The sequence below is a fragment of the Diadema antillarum genome, unplaced genomic scaffold, assembly GCF_040938485.1.
Source record: "Diadema antillarum isolate AM-2024a unplaced genomic scaffold, OU_Dant_1.0 seq00000764_RagTag, whole genome shotgun sequence".
Classification (NCBI taxonomy): domain Eukaryota; kingdom Metazoa; phylum Echinodermata; class Echinoidea; order Diadematoida; family Diadematidae; genus Diadema; species Diadema antillarum.
This window is the reverse complement of record NW_027271654.1, coordinates 381,963-401,120: the sequence shown is the minus strand read 5'-3', so window position 1 is coordinate 401,120 and position 19,158 is coordinate 381,963. Positions and strand designations below refer to the sequence as shown.

Here is a 19,158-nt window from a genome sequence, read left to right as displayed (position 1 = left end):
GCCTCACAAATTCTCTCTCGAAAAAATATCCACCACATTGGAAGTAGAGCTTTCCATCTTACTTTAATCTCTCACTCTCTCACTGGGGAAATTAGGATTGTTTGGTATTGTAGAGTGATGCATTATGACGACAATCACACAAAGGTTTCTCACAGTTGCATTTTCATATTGCAATCTGTCGCCACTGTCCCCATAGTTCAATGCCCCCCCCCCCCAAATCAGTATACAGTATCCTTGGTAACAGCCAAGCAAAATATTATCACACCTACATCCAACATCAAGATCACACTAACTATCCATAAGCAATATGAGTGTCTCTATTGATGTCACTTGGAGGAGGATGCTATTTCACCCCAGCCCCCAACAACACCCTGCATCCGTATCCAATGGCAACCGCATCCCACGACAGGGTCGCGCACTCTTACACCTCTCTGTCATCATATCGTCCTAAATGGAACATTAGTGCACAGCGATGACTCATCCAGTTTTCATAACTGGGTGGATTAAAGAAGCAAAAGCTCTCCCCACGAACTAATAAGATTGTGCTTCCCTGATGGTCCTTAAGTAATTTGTTTTCTTTTTTGAAGGAGATGCTGAACTGACTCAAAACATAGAATATGCAAATCAGAAATGGAAGAGCTCTCTTAATGCACTCAAGTTTTTATTTCATTGTATAGTAGTTGCCTGAGAGCTGACGTCAAATGAAATCAGAGTATAACAATCTACTTGAGGTAAAAGTCCTCAAAACAGAAGGGCCAGACAGGCTTACTACGGGAGACGTCTAGTCACATGACCAAAGAGGATACTTATGGAGCCATTTGAAATGATACACTAATATGTACAAAAGGTCAAATCTTGCGATATTTTTTTGTTTTGTCTGATGTGATAGCATGAATTTCTCTGCTCTCATGCTCACTATATCCCTGTTCTCACTTCCAATAACTTTTAGTCTTTGTGACAAATCCAACTTAAATCTTCCTCACTAGAGAAAAACTTGAAGATGTCCACAACCATGACGTATGCATCTACACAATAGGTAACATATATTGTTCCTCCTGACATCTTAAGCTAACTAAGTAAAAAACAACAACCGGTATTTTTCTTACTCCTTTCGACTTTAGAAGCCATCTTGGGCAGTGAAAAAAGATGCTGCCAGTGATTAACTGCCATCTTTGATGCTAAATTCACAGCACGCCATGGCAAGAATTGAATCATTAGCAATTTGGATGGTGACTCACTGGCCTGCTGGTAAGAAGCTCAAGACTATTGCCTTGCGAGTGGAGCCAGACAAAGATCCAACCATCCCATGGTTAATAGTCTTTAACATTAATCTCCCCAAAGTGTCTTCTTCTGGCCACTCTATCTCAGGGATAAATACAGCCCCAGATGGATGTCATGTGTCGTTTATAGGCAAACAACTTCTTTCTTGTTGTTCTTTTCTTTTTCCTCCCTGTCTTCTTTTTCTCTTTCTTCTCATTCTTTCTCTCCACCTTCTTTATAATCTTTTCCTTTATCATCACTATTTTTATCTTTCACTTTTTCTCTTCCTTCTTTTAGTGTATTCTACTTCCTTGCAATAACAGCAAAGAACAATAACATATTCTTTATCAATAGTGACACCATTTCACGTAAATATTTGAGATACACTAAGACAACAAACAAGACCAAATTTAAATAAATCACACTTAATCAAGTTTAATCTGAAGCTATCTAATTATCTGAATCTGATTACATTGAATAACTTTTCACGACAATAAAAAAAGGAAAAATAAGCGATACCAAAGCATTCCCAGCACTTAGAATTAAAAAAAAAAAAAAAAAACCAGGCAAGTTCTTTTGATGAATTACACTGACAAAATATGCGACAATGTGTTAACAACGCATGAATATCATTTTTGCAGACTCCGGTAGGAAGTCGTGCATCGGTATCACATTCCCAAATGATGGGCCACTCTATATCATGTCCCTGTTCTACCAGACACTGTCACTATTGTCTGCATTGGAAGGGAGAGAAAACTGCTTTCTCCATCAACCCAGCACACAACGATGACATCATCCTCACCTTCAAGCTGCGACTGATGTTTTCAGACGCGCATGCTATGAATTAAAAGCGGGTCTCTCCAATCTATTAAGCATCAATCCGTCGGGAGAGTTTTTTTGTCTTGAGGTGTACTCTCCACACTAATAATGGATAGCCACGGGAAGATCTGCAGGCATTTTTAACACCCGTTAAACCCCAGGGAAATGAAGAAACCACCAATGATAACCACAGCAAATCAATTATGTATCTCTCAGCATCTTAAGGGTTAACATCTCTTTAGCTTTCTCTCTAATTCTTCCTCTTTTCTTTTCTTTATATTTTTTTCTCTTCCTCTCCTACTCCTTCAGTGCAACATCCTATTTTATTATATCTTCATATTTCTAATTTTCTAAACTTACTGAGCTTATATGTCACTCAATCTTCTATTACTTTCCTCTGACAATAACATTTTAACTAAACATCTTATCACATCGTTCAAATGATTTTGTTCCTATTTTCTTTGTCACTAGAAAGTAATTTCACAGGTGAATTATGTTCAGGGTTTCTAAGATTGCAAAGACAAGATTCTAGCACTAACATTTGCCTAGTGCAAACTGTACGGAAGCATAGATTTTTTTTTCCAGAGTGTATCCATGATGAAAGGTTGGCAATCATGAGGTGCATGCAACAGAATCTGATTATGTTTGACAATCAGGGATTCAAACAACCTGGCTTCTCTGATTCACTTTCAGTTATCCAGGATGGAGGTTTTGGTTTTGTTTTGTTTTCTGACAGCATATGGTGTCTTAAAATCCCTTCTTTATCTCCTTTCAACAATACATACAGCACAGGCATGAACTGAATAAACCTATTCAAGTGTTGCACATGATGGACACAAAAACAGTCAGCAATTGATATCATATCATGCAAAAAGTTCAAAACTACTACAACTGGCATTCACTTATTAGAAACAAATCCTTTGGCATCAAGGAACCAACAAAGTTTTGGCAGCAGAAGCATATTGTAACACCCTGAGGACAGCACTGCTTGAAATGACACATTACCACAAATCACTACCTAACATACATGTACCACCATTTAACCCTTAATAACTGAAGATTCTGTACATAATGGCCTATTTTCCCCCAGAAGGTACAGCAACATCACTCACATTTCGACAACTTTCCAAGTTATGTACAATAGCTCACTGCATGGTTAATTTTGTCTATATATAAGTTATGTTTATTTGAAAGCCTATCAAGAGTTTACCAAGAGAATGGTGTGTCACATAAGTAATTCTGACATACTTTTGTTGACCTTTGATCTCTTTAAAACTATGCAATTATATGGACTTTATGAAAACAATTAAAATGGTAAAGCATAAAACTATAAAAAAGCAAATTGGTGGTTTTGGGCATTTTAAGGAGTAATAAGACGGGTAGTTTTGGGCGGTTCAGTTACCAATGGGTTTTCAAGCATGAGCCAATGACTAGTGTAATCACATTACCGATGACATGGGTTTTCATGCCATATTTGCTTATACCATGCCTAATGGGGAGGGGGGGGGAATGCCTTTGAGATTGTTCAGAGCTCAATAAACATTGCTTCACCATCCTCCTCTGGTGAATTTCAGCACAAAGAGCTAAAAGAGGAACCATTATGTATGAATTCTTGGAATCAGGAGAAATAGAATAGCATGACAAAACAGAATACAAAAATAGTCATGTTGCCATGTAGATTGTCAATGCAGAGTCGCACAATAAAATGCCTTTATGACATCACTGACATATGTTTGCTCAAAGGTGAAGGAGTAAAAGCACACAATGCATATGATTGCACTTCAACATGCTAGCAAGCACGGATGGTATATTTTCTGTCCACAGGGGGAAAAAAAGAAGACGGCACAACATATCTCGTAATATTCTATACTGTCAATGATGGAATGGCAGAGAAGTCTCGCAGCTTGATAATGGATAAATCAGGTGTACATTTAAATAACATCCAAGGATAACACTGCAGACATACTGAAAGCACCACATTTCATGGTGGGCTTTATCTTATCAAATTTCACAGGTAAAGACTGATATTCAAAGCATTAACAACATACCAAAATACCATCTCCCACAAGACAAATTTATATAATCTCAAAGATAGGAAATTGCTAATTTTGCTTCTCAAAAAGGGTTTAACACCTATGTCTCATGTTTTTTTCACTGTAGCCCTAATTTGCAAATTTAGCCATTCCCACAGTGGCCTTACACATGCTAATTCAAACAATCATTATGTTGGTGAAATATATGGCAGAAATACGACATTTTTATTATCATTTTGAAGGAGCCACAACCTCCATCACTACAAAAGAAAAATAACTTTGGATAGAAATGCATGCTTAAGAGACAGCTTTTCCACAGGCCTTGATTTAAAAGTAATGTTAGTCTAGTCGTCTGCAAATACACGTGTAGCCTGTGTTTTTCAAACTTAAATTTCGATGTTGAAAACACCACGGGAGATCCAAAATTTTTAGGAAATAAATTCTTTAATAGCAGCTAGGGATTCATATTTAGTGACACTGGTGATATTTCAGTGTCATCTTCAGCCTGAAGAGAAAAAAAAAGCACATATAAAACCTCATCCAGTCACCATCTGTCAGTCAGAAATGATATGCATGATTTCATAAATCAATGAGACTCAACACAAATATATCTCCACAGAGATAAGACAAATTGGACCTGTCAGGCACATCAAATGAAGACCAATAAAAAACCAAAAAAAAAAAACCTCTGGAGAAAATGGGAAAATACCCCCCCCCCCCCCCCCCCATGGTGGTATGAGTCACACAAAATAATTCCATCTTGTCTAGTTCTCATGAGATATGAATATTGGAGCGGCCCGCAGAGCAACGCCGAGTGTGAACCAACGGGATCAATTGCATCTTCAAGAAAGAGGAGTGTGGGCATGGGCCCGAGAAAAATGGATGCGGATCGGGTTACCAGGGGCGACGCTACCATGGGGACCGATCGCAGGAAGGAGAAACTTTGTCTACCAACAATCTACCACATTTTTTTTTAAAGATAATAATTCAATATCACAAATAGCTCTGGCATGACGACTTGGATTCCACCTTTCTTTAGTTTTGAATACATCTGTGTATGTGTATGAGTGAGTGTGTGTGTATGTGTGTGCACAACAAAGGCTGAACAATGCTATGACTCACTGATTCTAGTCTTAACAAAAAACAAAACAAAAAAACTCTTGTGAGTTGGAAACTTTCAAGTTTTCAGGGAATATTGCAATTATTCCTGTTATATATTGTCATGTGTGATCTCATACAATTTGATTAAATACTGTTTCACCAATAAATTAAAAGCTAGTTAAGATGATCATGCTAATTCACAATAGAAACATTATATCAGATGGAAAATGTTTAAGTTTTTAAAAAATGTAATGCACTAGACAACAATGCCTTCTTCATGATATTGCCAGATTCAGAAAGATTTTGATGGTCTGTCTGTAAATTTCATTTTTGGCTAATATTGGATGAAAATACTGTCCAAACTCTGCTGGTCCCTGACCCGAAGTTCTGTCTATCACAGAAACATACATCAAAATAATCCTTGCTCTGTCAGAAAATGCCAGAAAAAAATAATACTGCTGTTTGCTTTTAAATCAGACTCTTAATTATCACTGGAGAGGAGATAAGCATAGATGGATTTTTACAATAATCTTCTTTGGAAGACAAACTTCTATTTGCATCTTGTTCAGCAAACTTTTCACGAGAGAGTTTAAATAGATGACACTGTATGCATACTCCATAAACATCTTTTGAACAAAAAGCCAATAAAAAGGTTTACAAAGTCTTTTAAACAAAAAAGGTGGAAAAATGATTCAGTTGGTGAGAAAATCAAGGAGTACTGCACCACTAATCATGCACTTGAAGCAAACAAAGAGGTCAAGGTTCATAGATACCACAACAACGCAAATAAACAAAAAGGAGAGCTGTAAAACTTCTATGATCACAATGACAACAAAGAAAACAAAAACTATTCTTAAATTTTAAGAATTGAAAAGATGACCCCGTCCCTCTGAGAAACATCTCCTCCCAAAACTCAAACAGTAGTTCAATTAGTAGGGCAAATAATCATGTTAATGATGCTTCCATTTCTTTACCATATAACATTCATTATCTCATACTTGGTACACACATAATGTGCTTTGATGACATTCTGAATCATTCTCAGAGAGATTATTATGGTATAGTTAAAACTCTAATGTCCATCAATCTAATCCAAGGCCCCACCTTAATTAGCAATCCCATTAAACAGACAAGGCCACAATTTAGGGGGGAAAAGAAAACCAAATGAAATAATCATCACCAAACCAGCAGCTTGAGCAAATTGCAGGCAACATGTCTCACAATGGAACACTGCCCTCTTCAGTTCATTGTTGGATAACTTTTGTGAGTGTGTCCTTATCACTGTACTACAGGAATTATACCCTGACGTGTGTCTGTCAAACATTCCGAAATAATATACTGTAGATGCCACATATTTTGCGATTATGATATTTTCGTGAATCAGGAGTTACAAGACAACTGTTTGGGTGGTTGAATTTGCTATCAGGAATGATAGCGAATTGCATGCAATCGGCATACAGGCACACATGTGCATATAGTAGGCTAGTCATCTGTGTTTAGCTGCTGCCTGCTCATGTTGCACATACATACATCAATCCATACTTAGTACAACGTAACAGGGAGGCAATATTTTCATGGTTTGTTTAATTTACAATTTTTCTTGACTCGCAAACTTAAATAATGAAATAACCCCCCCAAAAAAAAAAAAATAATAATAAATAAATAAAAAATAATAATAAATTAAAAATTCAGTGCTTCAGACAAAATACAGTGCAGCTCTACTAATGGTAAGGAGGAAATGTGCAAAATTAACCTCAAAACAGGTAAAATCTTCCAGTAATTCAACGTTGGCAATCAAAGTGGACTATTTTTCTCACCTCTTTGTCTAGTTTGCTAAAAAGTCTTTCACACTGCATGACTGCTTAGTAATTGGTACTGTCTTTGATTCAGTTAACCATGACCTCTGCATTCTGTGATATTATGGTGGCACACTAAAACTCGGAAAAGAAGGTCTTTGTTTGAGAAGTATCAAAGTACCGATGTATACAAAGGGTGTTTTCCACCTAGCATTGGCAGACACATCTGGTTGAGCTGCCCTGTGAACGTGACGGTCTGCTTCACAGCACACACACACACACACACACCCCAATGGCTGCAACCAAGCAAAAAATTTACAGAACAACAGCACCCTCTCTTGTCAAAGAGAGGTACAGCCCATATTCATGGCTGAGCAGAGCTAGAGCCCTGTTTTCTGTATTGTGACAGCATTTCACAGCCAGACATTTCCCTTCTCTTTGCCAAGAAAAACAGTGACAATTGCCAAGCCAGGAATGAAGTTGTCAAAAGCAGAGGTTACAGCATATTCATTGACATGAAAGTTGTGCAGATGCATGATACAGCAATGACTCAATACGGATACCTAAAGCCTGATTCTCCAGATCCATTACTAAAGCTAAACAAGACGGTCTCTCTCCTGAGCATCATGTGTTGTTCCACACAAATGTTGTTCATCAGTTCTAAATGCTGATATACATTGTATAAGCACAACTAATAACAGAAAGTCATAAAGCTATCTAGGTTTGTATTTGTCCTGATGCATGTATAGGTAAGGTTTGATCATATTATCCATCAATTCAAACTCTGTTCACAGAAGTCAAAGGCACCTTGGCTACAACTTCACATTGAATAACAGTGATATCCTGGGTCTTGAGATGACAGCTACAATGTAACCTCACAGAACCAGCACAGCATAGATCTCAAGGCAACAAGCATCACTTGTTTTCAGATAAGAACCGCACATGTGAGAAATGTATCATGTTTTTAAAGAACAGTCAACATCGTGCACCTTGACGATTGGCCTTATTGTACCTGACGAAGCTCAGCAGTAGCGAGCGAAACGTCATACACCTTACTACGATTTTCTTCGCCAGACAAGTGATTAATTTGGTCCCCAATCGTCATAGTATTCACAGTGATGGTCAACATCTTCACAAGAATTGTGCACCTTGCTCTATAAATCAACTTCCAGTGACAGAAGAGGATCACATCCTAATTTCCAACTTGAATATTGTAACTAGATCCTGATGCTACTAGTGATCATAATTATTTATCAATCAACACTGGACACAAAATGGGGGAAAAACTGCAAACTTGTCTCGATACTTCAACAGCGATACAATGCACTTTCTGATTTAACTGCTCATATTCCTAAATAAGGATCATTCCAACATTTTTCAGGACTCCACACTTCACATTGCTAAGCAAAAGCATTGATGTTACATGATAGCACAAAGAACATGTCGACTGCAGTCAGGGATCATCTGTCTTGAGAAACTGAACTCTTGGTCTAGCTTGGCTGTTCCCTTACTGCACTGTGGAATATCTGCTAATGCAAAGATCATGTAAAGAGGACTACTGGAGGGGGTGGGGGGGGGGGGACCAGAAAGAGCTCTGAAATGTTGCTGCTTCCGTGCGAGGGAGGGCCCCTGCACTCCATTTGGAGGCAGCTAGCAGGCGGCGATACGTCCCTCGCACAAAGAAAGGATTCATGGGACGCTTCCCACTCCTTTTCACGCCAGCGGTCTGGATCATCAACCAAATCTCCTCTCCTAATGCATGTACTGTGTGGGCAGTCACTTGTAGAGCAGTGCTGGTGTTGACTTAAGGGTACATTCGCCACCCCACCCCCTTTCAAAATTACTTTAACACATTAGCATGTGCAGGTTATGCTTACTTGATGTTGAAATGACTTACAACTGTCGTATGAGTATATGTAGCATGTATGTTTATTACACTCTTATCTCCTATTTCAGTAAAGAAGTATAACTAGCTTCTCTTCATGAATGCCTCACAAATCAATACCACACCTTAATCATTTCATACTTTTGGTACGACATGTCTATTACAACTTTATTATAGACATTTCACCTTCAAGAAGGTGACCAGCTTAATCATACATAACTTGAAGTTTAGTAGGAGACTTTAATTAGGTTTACATGATGTTCTTATATTACTCTGCAAAGATTAACTGAAAGTTTTAAAGCTCATAGTTTAGACCAGACACACTCAAAAGTTATCAACCTAAAAGATTACTAGACAATTAGAACTACAACATTTCTTAGGATTTACATTATATCCACAAGCTGTAGGGGACCCCCACTTGTAGTTCAGCCTCATGTGGTCACAATAATCAATAAATTTGAAAATTAGCGTGACCAGGTTATCGTTAGCACGGTGTGCAGTACTTCTGGTTCTGTAGTTTATTTATCAGGTGGGATTTTCCTCAAAAGTTTAATCTTATAGATGAGGTGTCGTGTGGACAAGCGTCTTAAGTTACGTTCAGACGAGAAGCCTTAACCTCGAGGTTAGGAAACCTCGAGGTTAGAGCTTGTAGTTAGGGACCGTGAAGACGCACTCGTAGTTAGCTAACCTCGAGGTTAGCTCGGATGTTATGAACCACGAGAAATCTTATGGTTAGCGCTCTAACCACGAGCCGCGGGGGTCCCCACTCGTAGTTAAGCACCGTGTGGACACAAAAATCAACGCACTCAAAGGGGCAGGAATTTAACCTCGAGGTTTTGTAACCTCGAGGTTACGATACGTCGTGTGTCCACACGTCGAAGTTAGGGGGCAAGAGCTTAACCTCGAGGTTAGGGCTTGTAGTCTGAACATAACTTGAGTTTTAAAGTACAAGCTAATCATCGAAGACACTTCCAAGATAACAAACGTCATGTGAACCTTTCTTTTAAGATGGAAATAGAATTCGTCACTAATTGTCGTCTCTTCATGAAATCCTTATGGCAATTCGTCACGCCTGTAGTTCCTACACGATACATTTTTTTTGGTGTGTGTGTATGTGTGAAATATTTTCCCTCATCATGAGATGTGTCAAATGAATTTGTAAGCCCCTTTCTACTCCTTCCCATCTACAGCTCCCTGTGAGTTGTTTCTCTTGATCCGTCCCTACTCGGGTTACGCAGAGGAAATCATTAAGTTCTTGGCAGAACCTAAATTTAGAAACAGAAAGTAGCGTTCTCTCACTTTGAGGCATACCCTCCTTGGAAGGTCTGCATTAGACGTGTAATTCCAGATGGGCATCCGACAGGAGTGCGAACTCTGATTGCTTTGTTGGCTCAAAATATCTATATTTTGTTCCTTCTCACTTCTCTACCTCCCCCTTCCGCTGGAAGAGAATAATCCCAGGTCATGTTCTCCAGGTAGTGATGCACATCTGCTGCTGAGATTCATTTACTGTATATCTAAGCTCTTATTTTCACAAGAATTTAATTTTCACGAATATCGCGAATCACTGTTGGACCACGAATTTAACAACACATAAAAATGTCGCCCACGCACTGGTGCAATAGTGCACTTACGACAGCTTCTGTGTCAATTCACGAAAACAACATCTTGCGAAAATGTCCATGACCTCCTCACTTTTGTAAATATCTGTGCGTGAAAATAACAGGTTGTACAGTAGTTCTCTCTAAGATATGTGTTCCTGATTGATTTTGTATGATAAAAATTTAGTTTTATTTTCTCTGTGCTTTAGAACAAACCTTAAATACATGTCTGTGCACATATTGGCATCGAAGCAGACTTTAGGTGCCGAGATCTGGAGTGAAATTATTTTTACTGAAATGTTGTACTAATGAATGTATGTGAATGAGAATGGTTGATTCCGATGATGATAATTGATAGCAGTAGTATCAATGATTGTTTGTTGAGAGCAAACAATCATAATCACTCACAAAAGATCAGGGATTTATCGCCCCTCATTTATCTTTTCTTCTCCTTTAATTTATCTTGTCTTTTGCTCATCTGCACACAAAGGAGACTTTACCCTGTGTCTGAGCGTTTGTTGACATTTTCATGCTCACATTTTATGCTGCATGTTGTGTTTTTGCCTCACTGCACCAAGTGTCTCGACCTTCTCAGTTTGACTCACAGCTGCCAGTTTGCACATCATTTGCATTACAATGCCAACAAACTCTGGGAGTTTTTTTTTTTTTTTCTTTCTTTTTAAATGACAACCATGACATCGCTTTGCCTGACCACCATGACTCAGTCCCACACACAGGTGTTCATGTGTGCAAATTACATAAGGAATTAAAAGATGCTTATGCAGCTATCATGTGAACTATAAATGAATCTCAGCACATGCACAAAAGGAAGAGGGTGGAGATGGAAGAAGGGAGGAGTAAGATAAGGGATGTATCCTTACCATGTTCTTCTAGGTCTGATTCTGATGTTGACACTGTAGACCGAGATGAACCTGTGTTTGAATGATACAGACAAAAGAAACAAAGATAGAGACTCGTTATTGCAATGGTAAAATAAACCATTTGAATATATCTTTGATGTAATTGCATGAGCAACTGACAAATGAAGATATTTCACATTTTTGAATGATGGGGTAGACAGATAAACGCGGCCCACCCCCAGAATAGTGTTCTCACCACGTTTGCAATCACCATTCCAAAAGCGTTTTGAAACTTGATTATCTCTCTCTACAAAGTTAGATAAACGCAGCCTTTAATAGACTCAGACACTGACGCTGCAAGTTAAAAATATGGTACATTTTGTCAATTTTGATTTCACTTTCTCTCATATCGTGCCATAGGATCCTTCATTAACTGGCAGGTTAGTAATACAAATGTAGTCCATCCCAAGTGAGTTACATCCATTCATGATATATATTTATAATTGTATAGATAGAAATAAAATAATAATCTCTAATCATTACCATTTATTTTTAATATTACAACTATTTCATCACCTGAAACTAAATATCAAAATCTCTCATGGGATGACTTTGTAGATAATATCATTATTTGATGTTGTTATTCCATATCAATATTAAATGGAAGGACAAGGCTTAGTAACATGTCTACAATAAGTTTTCTTAGATTTATATAGCAAATTCACAACTGGCAGCAAGCAATTGTGATGGAGATCAAAACTGTATGCCTGAGAAATTGATGGTATATCATCTTTCAACATAAATGTCTCTGGATATATCGTCTTCACCCCTATGAAGTACTAGAACATGATTGCACAAACTGGAGGGGGCGCCATTCAACTAAACATACCCCATGCAGCAGACAATGGTTTCCAACTGTCCTTTGACCTCTAAGAGACTACAACATGCGAGGTCATGATGAATCACCTACATGTATGTTCCAATGTTTGCTCTGGTGCAGGACCGTGTGATATCCCTCCGATGGAGGGTGGCAAATCTAATCCAATGCAAGAAAGAAGTGAGCAGGCAACCACTGCTCTCATTTGTCAGCCCATTCTTAACCCCAATACATAAAAATTTTAAAGTGAAGATTGAGCTTATGAGTTTTTGTGGCTGAGAAAGAAAAAAACAAAGCATCTCACTTGACACAAGGAGCCATAAAATTGAGGACCATTTTTGTAATTGATATTATTTCTTTCTTCTTCTTTTTTGGTGGGGGGGGGGGGGGGGGCAAATGTGGAAATGTAATTTTAGTTATCATTTTCCCATCTCTGTAGAACTGTAGTCAGTCACTTCAAAATAGACTTCGGATTACTGCTGTAACTAGACATCTTTTGGTATCTGTATGCTGAAAGACACATCTTACCAAGTGAACACCAGACAATATTTACAGGGCACGTCAGTATGCTAACAAATATGGTGTAACATACAAGTGTCAATTTGCAGTCAATCATGTAGGCAGTCCCTTTGTATGAGATTTGACTCTCTTTGCCTCACTCCTTGCTCTTGACCCTGAACAAATGTTTTGTAATTAATTTACACTAGCATCACAAGGTAAAGTCAAACCATAATCAACTTCTGTCATCCTGTATCTGATCAAATATAAATATATCAGGCAAGCTGATGGCAGTATCTTCATAATCAAATGTTACTAATATGTATCTACAGCAGCGTGCTGTTCATCACGTACTGTAATCTAATCTACCCCCCAAAATAACTGTAACTCCAAAACTACAATTCAATCATCCAAATCACCCAAAACTTTGCATCCATTCTCGACATCAACAAAACAAAATAACATTGCAGACATCACAGAACTTCAGCTTGTGGAACTTTAAAGCACATAAGATGTGCATATAAAAATAGATATTGAATGAATGATTTCAAATCACCAAAGTTATCATCAAGGAATAAGAGTAGAAATTACCTCACAGTAGCTCTTTGTCTCATACTGGAGATGACTATGTTTCGTTGAATCACTCCATAAAAATTCTTATTCAATCACAAGGCACATATCCACCTCACCAAAGATCCATGACATAGTACACTGAGGGAATTTGGCTGTTGATGCTAAACCATACTGCAGCAAGCTTCATTGTCCAATACTGCATATGAACCCGCTCCTAGCTCCCCAGCATAGCTTACTGCAATAAGCTCGGTTAGTCCAACACTGCATATGAATCTGCCTCTAGCTTCTCAGTATAGCTGCTCTATCAACTACCCACTCACATACTCCCCTATAAGCTCTTTTTTTTTTCTTGTAATCACATTTATTACATTTAATTACCCTTCAAAGATAAGCCTTCTGAGCGCATAAATATAGGGTGAAGCGTAACCTGCTTAATAACAACATCAATCTCTAAATCGACTGACACAACCCAAAACCCTATGTAATCCAAGTTAGATCTTTCTGAGCTTCTAATAATCTTTTAATCCTGTGGAAATCCAAGCTTCTCCAAGCTCCTACAAAAAAAAAAAAAAAAAAGGTTAAAAAAAATGCAATCTGAGCATATCTCTCGCATACACAGTCAGATAGCTTGCACATTTACACCCTATGCACTGACTCTTTGATGACAACATCACATTGGATTATACATGTCTTTTATCACTGGGTCAAACCTCTGGTTAAAGAGAAAAGTGTCTCTTTGCAGAAGGGGTAAAAACTGTGAGTCATATCTTTAAATGCCAGGCAAAGCAGCAAGGATGAATGTCGTCTATGAGGATATGAAAAGGGTTTGAAAATAGAGACTACACGGGTGGCCTACACATCTCTCCCTAGATCCACGTCTCCCTGTCACATGGTTTTTCAGCCCGGGCCTGACGAGGCTCTGAGTAATATCTCTGCCAACCATGAACTGATGAAGTTTCAGGCAATTAAGCATCGCTTCCTCAATCTTGCTGGTGCGTCACCTCTGCAGACGGCTGTTACAGACGACGCGCATCCCCGCAAGTGATGCCAAGACGTGAGGCCCGCTAGTGCTAACTGGAGTGCAGAAGTCCACAATCCTACGACAACTGGCAAATAATGGACATCCCACAAACAGTTGTTCCACTTTACAGCCATCTCCAAAATGTCAATCATCTCTCAATTTCTGTGCATGTGGAATGCATGTTTTCACAGAATCTTTACGAGTTTTGAAAGTACATCCCTGTACCTAAGTTCTGACTCACTTCAGACGAAAGCAATTTCAAAATGTATATTCGTCATGATAAATGCCTACTTTAAAAATGCTCTGAAAAACATGATGGACCAGAAAGAGGAAAAATATGAATTTGTGTTTTGCATTGCAAATCTTCATCCAGCTTTGCATGCTGAGTTTAGAGATCACCTTGAAAGATTTTTCTTCTCATCACTGTTTGTTGTTGTTTGTTTTTCTTCTTGTTACATTGGAGAAACTTTTTGCACACATGTTAGATAGAGGTCAAGGAAATCTGCTCCAGAAAACCTACATCCACTAGTTTTAGAAGTAAGAAGTATGTTGAAGATTACTGTGGAACATTAATGAAGACACACATGACATACAATACCCTTGGAATAAAGGGGACTACATAGTGAATCATCCTCCAAGGTATTGAGCTACAGACATCTCACTAAAACCATGACATGATTTGACATTGTATGTGCTACAAACTGTGCAGTTTGAAAAGTTTTATGTTCCACAAAATGATGATATTTTTCACAATGAAATGTGTGTCTGTGTAGAAAAAATATATCAGATAGAAAGAGAAGAGAGATATTGAAAAATTGATAGACAGATAAATAGATAGATAGGTTTGTAGATACAAAGATAAATATTGGGAGAGGTGGTTATACGTTAGGCTTTTTGTTTTTTGCTCTTTACAGCAAAGCTGGCCCATTTTTATGGTGTCAGATGCTTTGAAAGTACTGTTTTGCCATAACAGGAATGCAGCATAAGTTTCAGTGTTCATGATCGAAACATTCTGAACTCACAGGTAGATTTACCTTGAAGCACAAGTGTCATAAGTATCAGGCTATTTTCATTTCAGTTGACCCCTTCCACTACCATCACCTTTGCATGGGCTAAGACTCTCCTGCCCTCTTAATGACCCGCCCAATCTATTAAACCCTTTCACAAAGTGGTGTCAATGTCCGACTCCTTTTCGTGAGCTTTTCCTCTTGGCTCTTGCAACTGCACCCAGATGGGTTGGGACATCCCTCCTATTCTTTAGTCTCTTTGGGGGAGCTTTTCAATTATAGAGGGGGAATGGAAGGGTAATAATGGCGCACCCATTGTGCGGCGACGGCATTGTCGCCCAGACACCAAGAGATGATCAAAGGATGGCTGAAGCTCTGGCTGTTAGCCGATCAGAACTTAATAGCAAAATGCCGGTGCGCAGGCACAGGGGTGACCTTGCCTTAAAGGGACAATGCCTGCTGGATAGGTGCCGGACAGGGTGTTTGCTTACACGGAAGATCAATGCATCGATTACCCTGTCCTTCAAAGGGACCGAGCCACATTAGTCTGGGGGGAAACACCTTCAGCTGGGTGCATGCTGAATAAACCATTTGTGTTGGGAGGAAATGTATCCCCACCACATTCTGTTGTCTATTCTTTGAGCGGTAAATGTCACCAATATATGGTTTCATCAGTGTATTATGATCCAGTTGGATAATACAAACACCAGATCATGGAGTATGCATTCCTGAAAGAAATGACAAATATAATCTATTGAATTTCAACTACAAATGTATTCAGGATCCCCCCTTTTTTTTAAATAGGAAAGCATATCTTATGGAATGGGGACTTTTGAAAATAAGGATGCTGTAAAATGGCTGTTTTAAATCCTGTTTTTAAATAGTTTTGGTTGAGACCTAATTTTAGGTTTCTAACATTTTTTGGTGAGATAATGAGAAACCTCTTCTGAAATATGAAAGTGCATGTAATTCTGAGGAATCCAACATTTATTTGATGAAAATTGGTTTTGAAATGGCTGAGATATCCAAAAAAGAGTGATTCTAATAAAGTGTGGGACCCATACTTTATTATGATCGCTTTGTCTTACTTTGTTTTTGGATGTTTCAGTCATTCCGAACCCGATTTTCATCAAATAAACTTTGAATTCCTCTTAAAATGGTATGCTCTGTACTATATCATAAGTGTTTTCTTGGTATCTCGCAAAAAGTTAAAAGCCCAATTCTCATCTCCACCAATACTGTACCATCCCTTTAAGACTGATTTTTATCCTGGGCATTATTTACTGCTTTCACTTTTAACCTAGTGCCATGAGCTATTCATGAATGTTTGTATGAATGGCCACTATTCAATTAAAATATCGACCATTCTCTTCACCTGCCTGGTGTCGTAAGCTATTCATGAATGTATGTATGAATGGCCACTATTCAATTAAAATATTGACCATTTTCTTTATGTTAGTCACAATTAACATATGTTAATACATCAGAATGTAGGACAAAATAATTAATGAAGGAAATATAATACAAATAGTTTAATAGCCCATCGAATGAAATGGCAGCTCATACATACATGACCCACAATAGAAATAATTGCCAAGTAAAGTCAGACGCTGTTGAACTTTTAAAAAGCTTGGTGTCACACCATGATTTCAAGTCCCAATACAACATGAAGGTATCCTCATGTTAACCTTATAAAGCCCGGGGGGGGGGGGGGGGCACATTGTGCCCCCTACCAGATTTTCATTTGCCACTCCTTAACCCTTTATCCAATTTCAACCAAGTTTGGTGACTTTTCCTAAAATCTTATTGCGAACATTTTGATATATAATTTAGCTATATTTAGTATTGCTGGTTACCATGGCAACAATAAAATGACAACCATGTCAGTCAGATTTTGCATATTTTTCTGTTCCGATTTCAATTAACAATTTTATAGTGTATGAAATGGGCGTTTCATGGCTGAAATTTGATGAAGAAGCAAAATGTGAAGTAACTATGGCACCGAAATGTTTTTCCTATTATTTCCTTTGTTTTTATGTGACAAAGACATAAAACAATTGATACAAGAGAGATTACTGAAAACAACAGTATTTTCCAAAGATTGCCCTTCTAAATGTAATTTTGTGTCATTTTGATTCCTTCACCCAAGTTATGTCTGTAATATAATTTGTTTATCATTTTATCAATCTGCAAACTTAAAATTGCAATATAATGGAAATATGAAATGTGATAACTATACACGTACCTATCCCAAACAATGCATCGCAGGTCTAATGTATTTCTTTATATTGTTATAAATAATTTCAACCATAACAAATACGGTAATGAGATTCGACTTGTACTTCATTTGTGGCAAATATGAAAATGATTGATCTATAATAAGACATACATACTGGAGATAAAGAAATTATACAGAAAAAACATGTTTTTAGCATATTTCCTATGTATTTCTTTATATGTTGGTAAATAGCGCCCTCTATGGGTGACCTTGAAAAAATTTAAATAAGCGGTCATGTAGTGAGTTGCTCTACCCATGTGCCAAATATGACAATGATACATCAAACAATAACAGTAAAAGTTATATGGGGGGGGGGGGCACAATGTGCCCCCCTTGGGCCTGGGAAGGGTCAAATTAGCTTGGGCTTTATAGGGTTAAGCGGACTGTCATTCATCATATACACCATGCTGGATAAACAGTTTCTCACATCCCATTTCTCCATACATGTAGGCTGTTTTCATACTAATCAAGAAACGTTACTGGAATGCTGAATTACAATTACGTATGCAATTATTATTAATTTGAATTATCATCCGTACACATGAGCAAGAAAGGCTTCATGAATTCTGTGGTTTTTAATTTCAGAGCAAGGAGGGGAGGTGCGGCTTCTTTCTGAGTTCCCATTAATCACTCTTGAGTGATAAGTAGTTTGTACTTTGACTGCACTGCGAGCATTTGAGGAGCACGTTTTTTTTTTTCATGGAAGTAGTTGAAAGGTCACCATAAGCTCCACCCCAAAAACACAATTTTGAGGTGAATTCCTACACACAAGCGTTTTGTTCTATAAATCTGGCCAATCATGATTGGAAGACACCTCCGGACAGTCATTTGAAACATGACTGGAATTTTGATTCCAATCATCCTCCACGATTCCAGTTTGCATTCACACAGCAAAAATTGTGTCATTTGAATCATGATTCCAGTGATGCATCATTACCATCCTGTTTCAAATTATGTACACTCAGTATGTGTGAAAGCACTCATAGTTACCCAGCCTACCTCCTGATATTTACTGTAAACAGTTCAGCTAGCTCCCATACCCTCACAATATTTTCAGAATCACCCAATCAGTGGAGACTACCTGAAGCTTTAGGGGTACAGTCACGACCACCTGCTTGCAGTAAGTAAGCATTACTGCACAAGTTGCCTAAAATATGACAGCTGACTGCAACAGAAAAGTTTTCTCTTTTTCCACAAAGAATGACCAGCCTCAGAGGGTAATCAGAATTGAGTGACTGCATGAGTCTGGTGACCACTATGTGGTCAATAACACAGGCTTCTTGATTGTACTTTACCTTCATCTGTACATGCTACACCACACAGATTTCATTTTACACTGAAAACTATATCTAATTTCATTCACTATATAGGTCTGTACCAAGAAATCTCTGTTCAATCTGATGTGGGCCTTTCAAAGAAGAATACCATGAAGAGTGATTTTGACAGGAATGGTCTTTGTGCACATATAGACCATTTTCCCCCTACATCTTTTTGAGTCGACATTTTCTTTAGTCAACATTTCCACTGACTAGAATTAATGTCTATATAA

At 38.1% G+C, this 19,158-nt stretch overlaps 1 protein-coding gene across 1 annotated transcript in view; it reads right to left on the bottom strand.

The window, feature by feature from the left end:
- LOC139738669 (disks large homolog 5-like) overlaps positions 1-19,158 on the bottom strand; it is a 104,445-nt gene that overhangs the window by 48,890 nt on the left and 36,397 nt on the right. Inside the window, 1 exon segment of the mRNA XM_071649282.1 lies at positions 11,377-11,427. Coding sequence (XP_071505383.1) covers positions 11,377-11,427 — 51 coding nt within the window.